The sequence below is a fragment of the Phalacrocorax aristotelis genome, chromosome 2, assembly GCF_949628215.1.
Source record: "Phalacrocorax aristotelis chromosome 2, bGulAri2.1, whole genome shotgun sequence".
Classification (NCBI taxonomy): Eukaryota; Metazoa; Chordata; class Aves; order Suliformes; family Phalacrocoracidae; genus Phalacrocorax; species Phalacrocorax aristotelis.
In genome coordinates, this window is record NC_134277.1 from 86,940,250 (window position 1) to 86,960,433 (window position 20,184).

Below are 20,184 nucleotides of genomic sequence, written 5' to 3' on the forward strand. Positions count from 1 at the left end.
AGTACAAAATAAACTGTATTTTGTAAGCAGAAAGATTTGTGTTTTTCTAAGTTGAAAAGTCTTTAGAAGTGGGGCAGGGGATTACTAGTGAGACGATTACTGGTGAGATTACTGGATGCCGATTTTGCAGTCAAGTGCCTTTTCCCTCTTCTCTATTCCTTCCTCCATCTCTTCCCTTCCACATTCATTGTCATTTTTCAACAGGAAGCAAAGTGTTTCTCTAACATTGATAAATCCTGGGTGAGGATCATGACCCGAGCTCATGAAACACCTAATGTTGTTCAGTGCTGCATTGGAGATGAAATCATGGGACAGTTACTACCACATTTACTAGAACAGCTTGAAATCTGTCAGAAATCACTCACAGGGTAAGATTGCTACAAGACCACAGTCTTGGGCAGATGGTTGTGCATTGGGTAATTAGGGAAAGGCCATTGCTTGAGTACTGTCCCACGGGCTTTGCAAAAATCATGTTCTTATTCTACTCTGAGTTCTGATGAACTGAGCAAACAAATTAGCAGGATGATACAACACCTCCACAGAAATTGCTAGCAACTCACTGATAAGTATTTGATTTGTGACTAAGCTCTCACACACTGTCCATCTCTGTCGAAACCAAAGCTTGTTTCATCCTAGTTTCAGTCCAGAAGGCAATCTAGATCTGTATGTCCTATCAGACCCTTCACGAATCCAGGAGAAATTCAGCATGAGAGACCTAAATAGCAAGTAAAAGACTTAATGTAAGAACAATTTGTTTTGGTTTAGTTTCTTTTCTTTTTACTGTTTCTTACATTATAGCAAATAATAAGAGATATCCATGAAATGATTTCTGATGCTGAAAGAGTAGGCTTAAAGCAGGTGCTTAACATGAAGGTATGATGGATAAGAATTGTTATCATTGCCACTGCTAAAAATTGAAATTATACATTGTGAGAAATGCCACCTTTAAAGAAGAAAGGATGTATAAATTAACCTAATTAACTTACCATCTCTGTCCCCCCACCCTGCCACCCCAATTTCTTTTAAAATGCAGGTACCTGGAGAAAAAGCGCCTCCTATTTCCACGTTTCTTCTTTGTGTCAGATCCTGCTCTCCTAGAAATTCTTGGCCAGGCATCAGACTCTCACAGTATACAGGCACACCTGCTGAATGTCTTTGACAACATTAAAACTGTCAGGTTCCATGAAAGGGTATGTACTGCCACACCTCAGTGTGCAATACTTGTTAAATAAGAAAGCTACCTGGGTGCATAGGGCATTCAGCTGTTTTACCAAGTTCGTCAATTATTTGATGCTGGATAGGCTTTCTTCATTTAAGATTTAGTTTCATATCCTCATTTGCTTAATATGAAAGCTCCATATAGAATAGCAAAACAAACAAAAAATTGCACCAGTGCATAGGTTTCAGAAAAAACCACCCAGGTCCTGAACTGTCTTCTGTGGCTTAATACAGGCTAGAACCCTCTCAGATAAGCTTCTGATTCTTTATGAGCATATTTGTATCTTTAGATTACCTTTATTTGTACTTTTTCATTAATTTTTTGATTGTAAGGAAAAGAAAAATTGTATCTAGTCTCCCTCTGAGTTATCCTTAATACCCCTTCAAACATACTGTTTGGAGAACAATTTTCTTACATCCTTTACAATAACAGATATCAACAAAATTTCCTCTGTATATATAAATTTTCTTAAAAATTCACTACCTCCCCATGCATTTGAAGCTCCTTTGATTGACCATGTTCCTTAACTTCTATGTTTCCATTATGTTTGACTGTAGGACTATAAATTTTATTAGAGTATTAACCCATCAGTAATGGGGGAAGGTTTCCTTTATTGTGACTGGGAAGTGGATGCTGTCACTGAAACTTAAGTGAAATTCAGGATTGTCAGTGTGTTGGGCTTTGTCTCCTCATTCAGGTGATAGTGTTTTGTTTAAAGCCTTTCTGCAGACCGAAAGTAATGGTTTAATTGTTTTTACATTTTGCTTAACAGATATAGTATAATTTATTAGTTATCTAAATAAGTTTAATGAAGTGATTGCAAAAAAATCAGTTATGGTAAAGATAATAAATCTATAAATCAAAAAATGTTCTTGCTTTGCTTGTACCAGATATATGATCGTATATTGTCGATCAGTTCACGAGAGGGTGAGACTATAGAGCTAACTAGACCTGTAATGGCTGAAGGTAATGTGGAAGTCTGGCTCAATTCCCTGTTGAAGGAATCCCAGCTGTCACTGCATCACATTATTCGCCAGGCAGCTGCACACATCCAGGAGACTAGTTTCCAGCTGACTGAATTTCTTTCTACTTACCCAGCCCAGGTAATATAATTGTTAAATCAACAAAGAACTGTTCACAGAAATGTAGTACATTGACATTTTTTCCTTGTCTTTGCAATCAAAATTACAGCCAGTGTTATAAATGCAAAACTGATATTTAAATTTATCATAATCACCTCAGTCTTTAAGTTATATTTTAAATATCTGAAACCAAAAGAAGACGACTTACCCTGAAGCTCTTGTTCTAAAATAGTGCTGAATGCAATAAATTAATTCAATGGAGTTAACACTCTTTCTTTAAAAGCTTAATACTTGACTACTGAACGAAAAGAAGTAAAATAGTATGTTTTTATATTCAGGAAAATATTATATACTGCTAAAGAAGTGGATCTGAGAGTAGTGCTGAGAGAAAATTATTTTCTTAGTGGAAGCTTCTGGTGATCAGAACAGTTTAATAATTAAAACAAAATATTAATGATTATAATTATTATATTATATTACTATATTATAGTAATAATAATAATGATAAAATAATTAAAAGGAAAAGGGAAGAAGGGAAAAAACCAGAAACACGAACAATACAACCACTCACCGCCGACTGACCGATGATGCCCGTCCCCGAGCTGCGATCTCTGCTTCCCTCCCCTGGCCAGTCCCCCCCCCCCCCGAGTTAACATACTGGGCATGACATTACATGATATGGAATATCCCTTTGGCCAGTTTGAATCCACTCTCTCAGCTGTGCCCCCTCCCCTCCCGGCTTCTTGTGCACCCAGCAGAGCATGGGGAGCTGGAAAAGTACTTGACTAGTACAAGCACTGCCCAGCAACAACCAAAACATCTGTGTGTTATCAACATTGTTTTCATGCTCAGTCCAAAGCACAGCACTGTGCCAGCTGCAGTGAAGAGAATTAACTCTATCCCAGCTAAAACCATGACAGCATCCACCCCTTGTTCCTTTTCATTTATATCATGCTCAGGTCCCATACTATCCAATACAATTTCAGTAACCCCTACCTGCCTTCTCATCCTTTAATAGAATATACAGATCTCATCATTCCCCTAGTCTATGGACCACCCCTGTAAAATATCCGTGAAATGTCTGTTGAGTTCATTTAGTCCATGACTTTAGGTTCCATCTATTGTACAATTCTTTCAGAGAGGTGCTGTGTGTCGTGTTGGATTGTTGCATAATGAAGTCAGTCCTGATTCCATCACTGCTGCACTGTTAGTCCTTGTTCTATCACCACTGCACTTTGCTTGGTTCAATGAAAGTTCATTTTTTATTAATTTGGGAGATTCCCACCATGATACCATTGATATTGCATGTAGCAACCATAGTAGTGCTGACATACAATATTATATAGCAATTAACAGCATACCATTCGGTTAATTGAATGTTTTCACTCAAAATCAAATCCCCTTGAGGTACACACCAGACTCCTCCATCCTCCCTCATCACCCACCAAGTGCACCCAGGTCCTCGAGCAAAAGCAGTCCCATGAATGGGTTTGCCTTTGCCTGAGGCAGAAATAACCCAGACTCTTTTCCCCAGCATATTTTTTACGTGCACTACAGGACTCTATCCCCTTCCACAGTACATAAGATTTCTGACTGTGCAGGGCCAGCTGGATTGGCAGATCCCCTCGTGTTGACTATCCAGGTGGCTTTTGCTAAATGTGTATCCCAGTGTTTAAATGTTCCACCCCCCATTGCTCTCAGTGTAGATTCCTGGGCGACTGGGGTTTCCTACTCGAGCCCTTTGGGTGATCAGTGCAACCCATTTACTCCACGTAGCATCAGTTGCATGGTGTGTAGAAGGGATGTTTCCTCTGAACATCCAGCCCAGCACTGGCAGTCGGGGTGCCAGGAGCAGCTGTGCTTCAGTACCAACCACTTCTGAAGCAGCTCGAACCCCTTCATGTGCTGCCAATATCTCTTTTTCAGTTGGAGTATAGCGGGCTTCTGTATTCTGTATCTGTAGGACCCTCTGTATCCCCGACTCCAAAACCCTAGGGTTCGACCTTGGGTCTCTCCATGTGGTTTCTGCCAGAGGCTCCAGGTAGGGCCATTCTCCCCGGCTGCAGTGCAGAGCACAGTCTTTACATCTTGTCCTGCTTGGACTGGCCCAAGAGCTACTGCATGGACTATCTCCTGTTTAACCTGTTCAAGGGCTTGTTGTTGCTCAGGGTCCCATTTTGAAATCATTCTTCTTCTGGGTCACTTGACAGGGCTTATGATCAGACTGTAGTGTGGAATATGCATTCTCCAAAAACCCACAACGCCCAAGAAAGCTTGTGTTTCCTTTTTGCTAGTTGGTGGAGACATGGCTGCTATTTTGTTGATCGCATCCATGGGGATCTGACGACGTCTGTCTTGCCATTTGATTCCTAAGAACTAGATCTCTTGTGCGGGTCCCTTCACCTTACTTTGTTTTATGGGAAAACCAGCTTTCAGAAGGATTTGGACTATTTTCTTTCTCAAAAACAACTTCTGCTGTATTGCCCCACACGATGATGTCATCAACGTATTGAAGGTGTTCTGGAGCTTCTCCCTGTTCCAGTACAGTCTGAATCAGTCCATGGCAAATGGTAGGGCTGTGTTTCCACCCCTGGGGCAGTCGACTCCAGGTGTACTGGACGCCCCTCCATGTGAAAGCAAACTGTGGCCTGCACTCTGCTGCCAGAGGGATTGAGAAGAATGCATTAGCGATATCAGTTGTGGCATACCGCTTGGCCGCCTTTGACTCCAGTTCATATTGAAGTTCTAGCATGTCTGGCGTGGCAGCACTCAACGGTGGAGTGACTGCGTTCAGGCCACGATAGTCTACTGTTAGCCTCCACTCTCCGTTAGACTTCCAGACTGGCCATATGGGACTGTTAAAGGGTGAGTGGGTCTTACTGATGACTCCTTGGCTCTCCAGTCGGTGAATGAGCTCATGGATGGGGATCAGAGAGTCTCGGTTGGTGCGATATACTAAGTCCAAAGCACAGCACCATGCCAGCTGCAGTGAAGAGAATTAACTCTATCCCAACTAAAACCATGACAAGAGTTTCTGAGGTATTGAAAAAAGATTTTAAATTGAAGCATTAACTATTCACTGATTAGTTATTAATTATATTTATAAAGTCAATGAATTATATAAAGTATTTATGTATATGCTGTACATTATATGGAGCAGTGGGCAATATCTACAAGGCTGAAGTGTGGACTTAAAGTTGTTTATGAATGGAGCTGGGACACAAAAGAAATACATGGGTTGAATGATCTCTGTAAGGACGCATGAAAAAATAATTTTGTACAAATAGGACCAGAACCATTTCTTTAGCTTATCTGTGTCTGTGAGTGTACATTTTAGGTGAAAGAGAAAAGATTATGAAGCATATACGTTTATGTTTTCTAAGGTTGGGTTGTTGGGGATCCAAATGATTTGGACAAGAGACTCAGAAGAAGCTTTGACTAATGCCAGGTATGATAAAAAAATTATGCGAAAGACGAACCAGTTTTTCTTGGATCTTCTAAACATGCTGATAAATATGACAACCAAAGACCTTAGCCCAGTGGAACGAGTTAAATACGAGACGTTAATCACTGTTCATGTGCATCAGAAGGACATTTTTGATGGTCTGGTAAGTACTGAAAAATTTAAAATTAGTTAGAGGGTGTTTCCATGTAAAACAATGTGAAAGGATAAGAAGAAAATATTACTATACCTATGAGCTCCTGCCTCTTAAGCTAAACATTTAATTTCAGGACTGTAATGATTATGTGACCTGGAGTGTTATAAAAATGCTGATGTTGCTTCAATCCATGTCTTAGTTTCCCTTTAAGTAATTCAGTGTCTTTTTTTCCCCCACAAGCAAGAGCAGAATTTTATAATGCTTTGTGTTGGCCCATCTTAAGTTAGATGCCTCTGTTGCATGGTTGGCTGGGACTTCTTTTTCCTCATATGTTGTGTTGCAAGTAATTGTCCTTTCTTGGGACTACATTGTAAGTCTTGAGGAGTAAGTAGAATGAATGTAGACTTACAGTGCAGGAAAAAGTTTGAAGTTGGTTGAAGCTGCTATCTCCTCTGTTCTAGTTTCAATAGCATACCTAATTATTACTTAGGGACTTATTTATTCACTTCACACCTTCTCATGCTGCCACAGGATACTAAAATTCAGAAAATGAAAGCATTTACTGCTTAAACAATCGAACTTAAAAGCTGGCATACCCTTTTGCCTATAGGAAGCTCTGGACCTGACTCCAAAATTAAGCTGTCTGAGAAAAGAATTACTGAGTTTTAACCAACTGCTGATAGGCAGGCACCTATCTTTTCATTGCAGAACCAGTTGTTTCTAGTTACAAGCATCTTATGTGAAGTATAATTTTTAGATACAACCTGCAGGGCATCTTTTTAAATCCTGTTTTAATATTCAGTTGGTCAACTTTGAATTACTCTCAACTCTTGAATTTCTTAACTAATGTCTGCACCATGACACTGTGTTGAAATACCTTCTTTCCAATTTGCATGTGGCTTCATACAATTTTCATGACTTTTTTTAAAAATAAATATCATGTTATGTGCTCATATGGTAGAGAAGAGTGAAAGAAATGGCAGTCTTAATGTTAACTGAACTTAATGACTTTTGAGGCTTATAGACTGTTGATTTGTATTTAGTTCTGACACACTCATCTAAAGCCTGAAGTTCCTTTGCCTTAGTATGGGTTTCAGGGACAGCAATAACACATTAGCAATTTTTGTGATAAAAATCAAGATGGGGTCTCCGCTATTCTTGTGTTACTAGTTGTTCTTTATGCCTTTCGTTGTGATTGCAGTGCTGCTTTGCGTTACTAATTAGATGAGATATTATAAATGCTAACCACGAATACCACAGCCTTTTTTCCCCCTCTTTTCTTAGTGTTGCATGCATGTCAAGAGCCCTACAGACTTTGAGTGGCTGAAACAGTGTAGATTTTATTTTAATGAAGACTCTGATAAAATGATAATTAAGATCACTGATGTGGGTTTCACATACCAGAATGAATTCTTGGGCTGTACTGACAGGCTTGTCATAACGCCTCTTACAGACAGGTGAGAAAGACTGATTTTATTCCTTTATCCTTTGGCACCAACCCTAGGCTTTTACAACAGCAATTTAGTCATTCCTATTGGACGGAAAATAGAACTCTGCAGAGTTTATCCTTAACAGTCTTATCAAGGTCAATAATTTTGCATGGAATATGTGAATATTTTTGTTTCTGTGCCTTACAGTATGAATGACTTCCAACTTATTTTCTGCCACATGCTTGTGTGATCCCCACATATATGATGTATGGGACTCTGATTCTCATGTATGTGAGGCTAGTATACCTGAGGATTGGGTACATCCAACAGCCACAATATATAGAGAGAGATACAGGACAAAAGTAAGTGTTTACAGGCAAGCTAACGAAAACAGCTAAGGAAGAATAGACAGGAAAATAAAAAATTTTATTAAACTGCAACAGATTGGACATCTTTGATCTAGAAGGATGTTGAAAGAATTGCAGTCCTATTAACAGAAAGGCCTACCTGCCTAGCTGGAACAATACAAAGAATGCTTTATAAGCTATCATTGGCCAAATAAGAACAATGGTTTTGTTGGTTTGGGTTTTTTTTTTTTTGTTGGGTTTTTTTTTTTACCTATTCCATACAGCAAATTCTAAAGCTTCTCTATAGATAAAATTGTTAGCTGGTGTTTTACTGCATTATGCATAAAAGTTTCATTTATGAAAATAGGGTGCACTGTATGATCAAATTTTACAGGTGGATGAGAAAGGAAAGCTTTCATTATTGTACTCCACAGTATAATGTGGTTCAGAACTACTTCAAGTAAAGTAATTCAGGAACTAAGCTAACCAAACAGATTAGGCAGCATCTCTCTATCTGTTTTCTTCCCTTCTTGTGATCTTTTATGTTGTTGATTATTGAGGATTATCTGTTCTTGCTCTTGCACTTTATGTATGAGGAGACAAACCTTATTACCTGCATCAGAGGCTGAGTGAAGGGTTTTCCTTCTTACTGGTTTACATTGTAATTAGAGGCATGTCATTTCAGCGGTTTCCATGTAACACACTTGAGTAAGTTCTTCTGGCAGTATACAGAAAACTATGCACTGCAGCCCATTAAGTGATGATAGCTTATTGCTTTTTAGATGTTACATCACTTTGGCTCAAGCTTTAGGCATGAACATGGGTGGAGCACCTGTGGGACCTGCAGGAACTGGAAAAACTGAAACCATCAAAGACATGGGACGGTGCCTTGGAAAGTACGTAGTGGTTTTCAACTGTTCAGACCAGATGGATTTCCGAGGTCTTGGGAGGATTTTCAAAGGTAAGATGCTACCAAAGGTAAATGTTGGCCAAAAGGGTGAGCTGTATCTTGGGGTGCATTAACCGCAGTATAAGTAACTGGTCAAAAGAAGTGACTGTCCCACCATACTCAGCATTGGAATGGCCTCACCTCAAGTACTGTGTGCAGTTTTGGGGTCAACAATGTAATAAGAATAAAAAAATATTAGCATTTGTCCAAAGGAGAGCAACGAAGATGGGGAAAGAACTAGAGGGTATGACTTACGAGGAATGGCTGAGTATACTAGGCTTGTTCAGCTTAGAGAAAAGGAGACTGAGGGATGCCCTCATTGCTGTCTACAACTTCTTCGTGAGGGAGAGTGGAGAGGGAGGTGCTGATCTCTTCTCTGTGGTGTCTGGTGGCAGGACGTGAGGGAATGGCTTAAAGCTGCGTCAGGTGAAGTTCAGATTGGATATTAGGAAAACGTTCTTCACTGAGAGTATGTTCAAGTCCTGGAACAAGCTCTCCAAGGAAGTAGTCAGGGCCCCAAGCCTGTTGGTGTTCAAGGAGATGGACCCCTAACTTCTGTCCAGGTGGAAGCAACTTTATTGTTCATTTTAATCTGTGCAATAAACTATTGACGACCCATCACATTTTCATAGACTTATTGCAGGGACTTTTCTTTTTGGGGAGTAGGGAGGAACAAGAAAACATTGAAGATACTGAGACAAGGAGCAGAAATCTAAGGATGTAGTATCCTAGACTAGCTTGAGGACTTATGGAACTTTGTTCATTCTTGCTTGAAGCAGTATTAAACTCCTTTCCTTGTCCCTTTCCCAACTGTCCAAAAGAAACTTTTTTTTCTTCCCCCTCCCCCCCCCCACCCCCCACCCCCCCCCGAGGTAGATTAACCTGATTTTTGGCTTATGAATTGCACCAAAAAAGGGTTAACCACATAGTGGTCAGATGCTTAGTTTCTTTTCTCTTTGAAGGTCTTGCTCAGTCTGGCTCCTGGGGTTGCTTTGATGAATTCAATCGTATTGATTTACCAGTACTATCAGTAGCTGCCCAGCAAATTGCAATTGTGTTGACATGTAAGAAGGAACGTAAAAAATGCTTTATTTTTACTGACGGAGATAATGTGGAAATGAACCCAGAATTTGGCATCTTTCTTACTATGGTAGGTATTTGGTAGGTTTCCAGTATGCTAGTGATGATTATTCAGTAATCGTTTCTAACCTTGTATGTTACATGTAGTTGCTAACTGTTACGTCACTCAGCTCTTAGAATTCACTGACAGTTTGAGAACATTGAGCATTACTACAAAGACAGTTTACAGGGTCTTGTTTCAATGACATCAAGCTCATACAATTAACAAATGCAGCCAGCATTACAAATACAAGTTGTTATCTGGATGTCAGATTACTTCTGCACGCTACATTCTGGTTCCCAAAGTATGCTTTTTGCTACAAGTACAGAAAAAAATGGCCATAAAGATATAGGTAGAAGTGGGCAATAAAAACAGGATCTATAAAACAAATAGAGGTTTGAAGAGTTTAGGTGGAACATTTTTCATACCTCATGGATGTAAGAGAGGCTAAAATGCTGTAGAGATATGGTGGTAAATCTGCATGGCAATTCATTTTTCGCATGTGATTTAAAGCCAAAATGCTATTTTTGTCTAACCAGATTACATGTTCCTTTGCTGATTCTTCTGTTTGTGCAAGGTGCAGTCCACTTCAAAACCTGTTCTTCTTTCCAGAATCCAGGATATGCTGGAAGGCAAGAACTTCCTGAAAACCTGAAGATCAACTTCCGTTCAGTGGCTATGATGGTTCCTGATCGTCAAATCATAATTCGTGTCAAATTGGCTAGTTGTGGTTTCATTGCTAATGTTGTATTGGCAAGGAAGTTCTTTACACTGTACAAGCTGTGTGAAGAACAACTGTCAAAGCAGGTAATTATTTTCATATGAGGAAAAATGATCTTAGGGAAATACTATGTATGATGTCACAAGTCATTAGTATCTGTGTGAAAAAAATGGAAGAGTTCATGTTCACTAGCGCTTACACCTCATGTAAGCTAAATGACAATTGCAGTTTAGTAGTGCAACCCTCTGCTGTCCTGGAGGAGTAACTCCTGCTACAGGTTACGTATACAAGAATGGGACTATCATTCAGAAAACTGCTTATTATTGAGATTTAACTTTAATGAATGGTGATGATTAAAGCACATAAAGAGCGTATATATTAGTTGGTCTTACAGAGTGGATTGAGAGGCATTTGATTTGTGCTGCTTGTGCTTTAGATGTTTCTCAAATAAAGTCAGTTTCCAAAGTCCACAGAGAATTCAGAGTAATACTGCTAGTTTATTTCTTAATAGTCCTTGGGAACCTTATCTTGGTTCAAAGATTAGTTTTGATTACATCTCTTTTTTCTGTCACAATTTAGTTTAGTAGATGGTAGCAGAGATGGGAAATGAAGTCGCCCATAGTCATACAGCCAAAGACTAGTTGTTGGATGTTAGGACTAATTTGTGCTACATGTACCACTTCTAATACATATCCATATCTTAAATGATAAGTAAGAATTGTTTCATCCCTGTTAACGAGGGGAAATTTTCCCAAACTTTGCATATCTTTTAGGTGCATTATGATTTTGGCTTGCGGAATATATTGTCAGTGCTGCGTACATTAGGAGCAGCAAAAAGAGCAAATCCCACAGATACTGAATCTACCATTGTCATGCGTGTGCTGCGGGACATGAACCTGTCTAAACTGGTAAGTTCTGAGGGCCTGGTAAATTATTTAAACTGCACTTTGGAGCTATGTGTTTTATTTTGAAATACAAGTTAAATTTGTTAAGGTAATCACTAGAAGATTGGATGTGGCTTTTACACTGAAGCTAGCTTGGAAATGTTCCATTCTCTGGATAGTCTTGGGTTCTGGTTTTGGCTAGGATAGGATTAATTTTCTTCATGGTACATTGTATAGGGCTGGGGAGGGAATGAGCTAGGGGCTGTGTGGTGCCTGGCTGACTACCTGGATTAAACTACACCACCTTGAATTGTTCAGAATATTTTTACACATTTCTCCTGCTATCTATAGAAGTGTGACAAAATAGAAGTCTATGTAGTAACCTCTTTAGAACCTTTGGCCTAAAGTATTTAGTCACTCTTTTGAAATAATGTTATTTGTAGTGATGAGTACCATCTCCTCTGTCTTAAATAGCTCTCAGAACCTATTCTGTTGCTGTGATACTTCATGTCCTTTGTTATCTTTTTTATACCTTAGACAAGTAATTTACTATTCGTATAAATGTTATTGCTAAAATCTACTTTAATAAATTCAGTCTCTATGTTAGTGGTTTTTTTTCAATAAATTTGATTATTGGAACCATCACATGATCTACATCTGCTGTGTACTGCTAGAGTGTTTAGCACCTAGAGGGTTACTATAGATGGTTCCTTATATTTTCAAGTATTTTGTTAACTCCCCGAGGCTTAGGGATTGCTTTTTTTAAGGTGTTAGAATAAATAAAATAGGTGTTAATCTGTGGGTTTCCCCCCCTGATTTTCACTAGATTGATGAAGACGAACCCTTGTTCCTGAGTCTAATTGAAGATCTGTTTCCAGACATCCAGCTTGATAAAGTAGGCTATCCTGAACTGGAAGCCGCCATTGACAAACAGGTAATGTTTCTCTTGATCTGTGCTGCTGTGGTGTAACTATCATGATGTGAAACTTAAAAAAATTATTGGTGTTGAATCTACCCAGCTGGTAATAATATGTTCTACTATTTAGAGGGAGAGTAAGATTTTTCATAAATCTTTACAATCGACATATTATTATTAACCTTATTCTTAATGGTGTCACTGAATTGTGATTGTGGTGTCCTGCAGTTTTCTTGAGTCATTTGTGGTGACCAGTTTGAAAAATGCATGTATATACGCTTGCCTTATGTGACCCAGGATTTAATATTTGTATGAAGACTAACAATCAGAACATGAGCTTGAGACAAGATTTACCTAAAATGATATTTCCTCTATTTCATCTCCCATTAGATCTTCTGGGGTATTTCAACAGGGCCAACTTAAGAACATCAGTGGGATATAGAAGGTTTATGAAGTATGCACACTAAAATGAGCATCTCTATTAAACTTTCCTCCAGAATATAAGTAATTCCTCAGATAATTATCTAATAGGTAAACAGAGAAAAATACTCAAAAAACCTGTCCAAAAACCCCACCATGAAAAAAGTGAAAATCAAAAGTGCGTTTTAGAAGAATTTGAGTACATGACTTTCATTTACTTATATTTAATATGATTAGATACAAGTAAGGAGGTCTACTTTGGGCTTTCCTAACAAGGAAGAGTTGAATCATCAGCTAATGTTTATAAAACTGTTTCGCTTTCTGTAGTTTACACAGCTGGCTTTAAAAAATGACTCAGAAATTCAGCTTTTATTAGGAGAAAGTATAAAGGACTTGAATGCTTTAAATTGTCATTTCCTAATAAATTAAAAAGAGGTTTTAATGGTTTCATGGTTTTCATAGCTCTACTGTTGCTGATCTGTGAAGCTGGACATAGGAAGTGTCAACCCTTTTAACAACAAACAATTATCACTTGCTTGTAAGTAGGGTGTAATGTCAGCCCATACTGAAGCAGTGTTGGAAACACAAAGAGCTTTAGGCACTGTGATTGTCTTATGTAAACCAAAATTTATCCAAAGTTTGGGTCTGGGAATCTCATGGTACTTTTTTAGTGTTATCAGTGTTTGGAAATTTTGTTACCTTATTTTGGCATATTTTTCCTCATATTGCTAAAACTTAAAATCTGGAGAAGCCAGAAGCGGTAGGCCCTCTTGTTTGTCTTGGAAGCAAATCAAGATTTTATTGAATGCAACTTTGCTGTGTTTTGAGAGCTATAATGACTCAGTACAATGAAAACAGGTAGGTTAGGACAGAATCAGGGTCAAGAGGAATATTTTTGTTGGGGAAGGGAGACAGGAATTACTGGGAAAACGTCATAATGAAGAAATAGTTGTTACTTGAATTAAAGTGTTCTTCTGTGTTTATATGTTGTGGCAGGTTGACCCCAGGTGGTAGCTAAGCTAACACCCAGTCACTTGCTCACTTTCCCCCAGCAGGTTGGGGGAGAGATTTGGAAGGGGAAAAGAGAGGAAAAAAGTCTCATGGGTCTAGATTGAGGCAGTTTAATAAATGTTGAAAAAAACCCCCAAACAATCGATGCAGAAGCGATCACTCACCACTGGCAGGCTGATGCCCATCCAGTCTCTGAGCAATGGCTACTTCTGACAAGTTTCCCCCCAGTTTTATTGCTGAGCATGAGGTTATATGGTATGGAATATCCCTTTGGTCGGTCAGAGTCAGGTGTCCCAGCTGTGTTCCCTCACAGCCTCTTGGCCATTCCAAGCCTACTTGCTGATGGGGCAGTGTGAGAAACAGTTCAGCAACAGCCAAAACACTGGTGTATTATCAACACTGATTACAAATCTAAAACATGGCACCGTATGGGTTACTATGAAGAAAATTATCTCCATCCCAACCAGACCCAGTACGTATGTACAACGGTTAACAGAGGATCTTTTGAGAACAAACCAAGTCTTCTTGTAAACATACTTCTTTTACAGTAAGGGAAATATCTAGTCGACTAGACCTACTGTCATGGTTTAAACCCAGTCAGCAACCAAGCACCACGCAGCCACTCACTCACATCCCCCCCTGGTGGGATGGGGGAGAGAATCGGAAGAGTAAAAGTGAGGAAACTCGTGGGTTGAGATAAAGACAGTTTAATAGGTGAAGCAAAAGCTGCGCACGGAAGCAAAGCAAAACAAGGAATTCATTCACTCCTTCCCATGGGCAGGCAGGTCTTCGGCCGTCTCCAGGAAAGCAGGGCTCCATCACGCGTAACGGAATGGTTACTTGGAAAACGCCATAACTCCAACATCCCCCCCTTCCTCCTTCTTCCTCCAGCTTTATATACTGAGCATGATGTCATATGGTATGGAATATCCCTTTGGTCAGTTGGGGCCAGCTGTCCCAGCTGTGTCCCCTCCCACTTTCTTGTGCACCCGGCAGAGCCTGGGGAGCTGAAAAAGTTCTTGACCAGTGTAAGCGCTACTTAGCAACAACTAAAACATCTCTGTATTATCACCGCTGTTCCTGGCACAAATCCAAAACATAGTCCCGTGCTAGCTATTACAAAGAAATTTAACTCTATCCCGGCTGAAACCAGGACACAAGATTATTACAGAATCCATGAGTGTTAGAAATTGTGAAGAAAATATAATGCTCCACTGATGACGTTGGATTAGGGAGAAGGAATAGCTAACATGACCATCTTGTTTTATGGGGAGGAAGAAATCAGCTCAAATCCAGTCCGCTGGTGCATCATTAGATGTTGGATATATTACTGTATATATGTGGACTCTGGAAACAAGTCAGAAGGCTATATTCCATATTGGAAAGAAAGGCAGCTTGAACTGGTTTGTATCAACTATGAGAGCTGTTAAGATCGGAATGATAACAGGATTTTATTGAGCATCCATGAAAATGGTGCATCTGATGGTCTTGTGCTTTGCAAACTCCATTGTTTCAACAGTGGTGTTCTTCATGGCGATGACGAGTTGGTGGCAGTGTATACTTCATGGTTGCTGTTGATGAATTCGTCTCGTGTTGCCTTCTGTTCTTGGCTTCCTTGCAGAATGAGATAAATAAGTTGAACTGACATGAGCTTTGATATGCGAGTAATATAGCAAATGGTAGTGCCAGTTCCATGGTTCTAAATGACTACATGACAGTAATTGTAAAAGCAGAGTTTTATCTTTTCAGTAAAAGTTAGTCCTCTTTTTACTGAAGGTGTTTTCTGAGATTTTTTTTTGTGGAACATAATTTAAAAACAGAAATGATATTTGGAGTAAAATATAATTGTTATTTTGAAAGCTTCACTTTTTTAACATGATCTTGAGTTTTTAGAATTATTTTTGACTGTCAAAAACATATAGTGTGCTATGAATCCTTAAGGAATAGTTCTAGCTTTTCTCTACTGGCTAAAAACTTTCTTGTTCATTTTCACCTGAGTCACTTTCACTAGAAACAGCAATACCATTATAGTGGGATAACTTCTTTAAGCTTGGAACTAGTAAGAAGTAGTAAACAATCATATGATATTTAATTCTAAAACATCATGTCTTTCTTAGAAGGATGATATTAAGAAGTTACTCAAATGTCTCTCTGTACACTGAGAAATATTTAAAATGTTTTACAGAAAAACTTGTGGCTATTGTAAGCATTTAGAGATACAAGTCATCATCATCATAAAAAGGCAACTGTTCTGAGGCAAGTGAAAATGCTGTGTGGCTATGAAAGACATTGCTAGCAAGGGTGTTTCTAAAATTCTTAGCTTTACCTTAAAATGATGTTTTAACCCTAAGAAGAAAAAAAATTTTGGTTTATCTTCTTTGATTTTTCTGAACACATATTTGAATACCAAATATCCCTTCTTTTTCCAGAATTTTTTTTATGTACAAAAAACCTTTACAAAGAGTGCAGTCTTCTGCTGAAGATAGGTTTGTTGGGTTTGTTTTTTTTTTGTTTTAAAGCATCAAAATATTTTGTGCACTAATATAGTAGTAATTTGGATTTCTGTCTCTATCTATAGGTGGAGGAAGCTGGACTTGTTTGTCATCCTCCTTGGAAACTGAAAGTTATCCAACTTTTTGAAACCCAACAAGTAAGGCATGGATTGATGACCCTAGGACCTAGTGGTGCAGGAAAAACTGTTTGCATCCACACTTTGATGAAAGCCATGACAGGTATATGAGTATTTATATTGTAAACTGTTATTAAACTGTTATATTGTAAACTTTAAAACACATTGTTTCTTCATAGAAAGCTTCAGTTACTTCACTGTGAGAATAAATTATTGGAAGAATCAGTTTGTGTGTTGTGATACTAATTATTGTGGTAGTATCTTTTCAAAGCCTAAAAATGACACTCAAAGTCATATAATACAGTGCGTATCCTATTTTCCATATTACGATATTTAAATCAGAAGTTCTTATTCTAGAAACATTGCAAGAGGAGTACTGTCTGGGTAGACAGCTTGGACAAGCATCTCCCAGGTTTGGCTGAGGTAATGTTGAAACCTTCCCCTAATCATAAGTAGTTAGTTTTTCTGGAACACAACTCAGGAGGCAGGGTCTTTATCTGCAGTATAAAATAACTACTTCTATCATTTGTTGCTCCTAGGAGATGGTTCCTAGTTTAGGCGGTGACAAAGTGTTCAAGGGTATTCATTTTGTGTCCTGTCTGGACGATTGAGGAGTGTGTGGTTTTGTCCTCTGTATTTCTAAACAAAATTATTAGTGGAAGAACTTCTGTTTGATCTTATTAAACTAAAACCTTATAGCTGGGGGAGAAAAAAATGTGTTACCCCATTTGATAGGCTTCAGTAGGCTGCTTATACAATTTCCCAGAAGTGGATAGTTTCTGTAGAAAGTGGTTCAGCCTGTCTCTTATCCATGCAGCACCTTTGTGTGCTTAAAAAAAACTGTAAGGTCTACATTGCAGTGTAAATGACTGTTCCATTTAGGAAAAAGCAGAAAGAAGAGATAGTTGCTTTACACTATTTTCCTATTTTTCTGTGGCACTGAGATGTGAGCTACAACCAAGATAAAGCCACTGCAACACTTTTTTCAAGCTCATTTTCTGGCATAACGTCAGGAAACGTAAAACTGTGATTTGCCAGGCTTCTGTCTTACATGTTAGTGAACTCTGATTGTAATTAAGATTTTAAGATAAGCCATTTTTCAGCTCACTCTTTCAACATCTTATTGCTGGCTCCTCATTAAGTTTTAATATTGGCTTTTCTAAAGATGTCTGTCATAGGAGATTTTAAGCTGTTGCTAAGGATGAAAATATAAAGTTTATAGGATCATGGTATGGCTAGATACAATTTAGCTGCCTAAGAGACTTCACGGGAATATGCCAATATCATATACTTCATCTATTCTAAGGTGTGTGCAAGTGCATAGTGGGGAAAAACAAAAAACTATCAATCATGTGGAGCATCTGTCTGAATTTTAGTCATTGGGTTTTAAAAAGGTACATAGAGCCCTATTGTTTGATAAGCCTTCAAAATATTAAACTAAACAGTGAATAAATTTCATCTTTCTGCTCTTTTGTTCCCGTTGAATCTGTGAAATGTGAATTGTACTTTCAAAAGTTTCAGAACTTTGTTCTACTTCAAATTTTGATGGCTCCAGTTAACAAATATTGATATATAGGAAGAGGTAAGTTTTCCAAGTAAATACCACAACTTCTTATAATGTTGGATGTGTATTAAACCATACATTTGGGTGTAATGATTTTGAATTTGTTAAAGTTCTCTGACTGTTGAAAAGAAATACCAAAACTAACTGATGATCTGTCTTCATAGATTGTGGACATCCACATCGTGAAATGAGAATGAATCCTAAAGCTATAACTGCTCCACAAATGTTCGGTCGTCTCGATGTGGCAACAAATGATTGGACAGATGGAATATTTTCAACACTCTGGAGAAAAACTTTAAAAGCCAAGAAAGGTATAATGGAAAACAATTTTCTCCAAAACAAAACAAGCTGCAGGGCATCTCTCTAAGCACATTAGCAGACTTGTTTGTTTTTTTTTTAACTTGCATGGAAGCATTTGGAATATTGCTGCAAGAACTTCTGTCAATTGTATAGTCTCTGTTCTAAACACTTTGTGTTAAAACTGTGTGGTGTAGCAAATACTGTTTCACTGCATTTGCTTATCCCTCTCTCTCAAAAGATAGGCCCTTATATCTAAGAAAAGTGAAAGGGTCAGTTCCCCAAATGCTGGTATACGATAAAAAATTCTGGTGCTGTCAGGGTTTCTACCTGGCCTCCAGCTGCGTAGAAGGGTGTGAATCTCCTTTATGTCATACCTGATAGCCCTGCATGTACCATAGTCCATCTCAAATGGCACTAGATAATTCTATTTAGGCAACCAATTTCTGCCTGAAAACATGCTGGCATATATATACTTAGACTGCTATATTAACTAAAGGAGAGGTCTTGGTGGTGTGATGTTACATGGATTCTTCCTTGTTTTGTCTGAATATTATTATGTGACCCTATCATTATGGCCTTGAGGAAGAAAGAAGAAGAGATACTCCTAACATTTGTTGCACTGTCAATTTTAATGCAAAAATTCTTAGTGTTTAAGGATACAAACAGAAAACACTTTTGGGTTTAGTTTTTTTGGTTTTGTTTCAAATATAGATGTGTAGCACCCTTGAGAACGTAGCATAGCATCAACTGGTGATTTTTCTGTTTTTTTCCTCAACATGAAATACAAATTAGCACACTCACATGGCTTCCTCAGGTTCACTGTTTGCAACCCTTCTGTAACGTGTCTTCATGAAGTGAACTCCAGACCATCTCATGCCTGAGATGTGTACGCTGTAGATTTGCCTCAGAGGTGAGAGTGTTACTTGTCCAGAACCTTGTGGTTCATACTTAACAATGCACCAAGCAACCTAGGCCTGGGTACTAAGGACTCACTCTGAAGGCAGATGAGAGTGGGACCATCTCTGACTGAATCCACAGCAGAGCTGGCTAATCCCTTAGGGATAGGGAGCCAGAAGCCAAGGGAGAATCCCTTTCCAGCCAGGGCCTCTTGCTCAATTCCCAGGTGAGGTGAGCAGGACAGACCCAGTCCCTCCTAGGAAACAGAGAGCAGGCTTTAAGATACACTTCTGTTACTAGATGGAAAGAGCTGGAAGAACTACAAAGGGAGCTGGGTCAAGTTTACAAGCAGGAGGACAAACAAGAATCTTCCGCTCTTGGACCTCTTTTGCTTATGATAGTGCATATGCTATTTGAGAAAGTGTTTTTTCAAATGTTCCTTTCATTTAATCTTACTACATTTACACAAACTTTTTGAAAACCAGTGGTGGTTTTAAATAGATCTGTATTTTCTGTCTTTATGTTTTATATAAGTTGAAATAAACCTAATTTATTACTGCGTTGAAGACTGAATCCATAAAACTGTTTCAGACTGTTACAAACACGACTTGTGCTGATGACACTTTATATACTGAGCAATGGATTGTTATTATCAGTAGGTGATGAAATGAAGTACTTAATTGAAATTGAGTGATGGAAATTGTGATTGTTTTAAATGCTGAGATTCTAGCTGTGTGTGTGAATTCAGAATTAGTTCAAAAGTTGTTTGCAGAGAGAAGAAACTGATCCTTGAAAGAAACTAGAACTTCCTCCGTAGGCATTTTTATCTGTTATTTTGGATTGTAGGTGACCACATCTGGATAGTTCTTGATGGTCCTGTTGATGCTATTTGGATTGAGAACCTTAATTCTGTCCTGGATGATAACAGAACTCTAACGCTAGCAAATGGAGACCGGATACCTATGGCACCAAATTGCAAAATAGTCTTTGAACCTCATAGTATTGATAATGCTTCTCCAGCAACAGTATCAAGGAATGGGATGGTATTCATGAGCTCATCAGTTCTCACTTGGAGCCCTATCCTTGAGGTACAGTA

The 20,184-nt window shown here is 38.6% G+C and overlaps 1 protein-coding gene across 1 annotated transcript in view; it reads left to right on the forward strand.

Annotated features, from left to right (window-relative positions):
- Positions 1 to 20,184, forward strand: part of DNAH5 (dynein axonemal heavy chain 5) — a 173,604-nt gene that overhangs the window by 83,225 nt on the left and 70,195 nt on the right. The window contains exons 31-43 of the mRNA XM_075084263.1: positions 205 to 368; positions 1,034 to 1,190; positions 2,110 to 2,322; positions 5,685 to 5,909; positions 7,185 to 7,357; positions 8,460 to 8,638; positions 9,589 to 9,776; positions 10,359 to 10,553; positions 11,241 to 11,375; positions 12,178 to 12,285; positions 16,277 to 16,430; positions 18,056 to 18,202; positions 19,935 to 20,176. Of these exons, the coding sequence (XP_074940364.1) occupies positions 205 to 368; positions 1,034 to 1,190; positions 2,110 to 2,322; positions 5,685 to 5,909; positions 7,185 to 7,357; positions 8,460 to 8,638; positions 9,589 to 9,776; positions 10,359 to 10,553; positions 11,241 to 11,375; positions 12,178 to 12,285; positions 16,277 to 16,430; positions 18,056 to 18,202; positions 19,935 to 20,176 (2,280 nt within the window). The remainder of the gene's footprint in view (positions 1 to 204; positions 369 to 1,033; positions 1,191 to 2,109; positions 2,323 to 5,684; positions 5,910 to 7,184; positions 7,358 to 8,459; positions 8,639 to 9,588; positions 9,777 to 10,358; positions 10,554 to 11,240; positions 11,376 to 12,177; positions 12,286 to 16,276; positions 16,431 to 18,055; positions 18,203 to 19,934; positions 20,177 to 20,184) is intronic.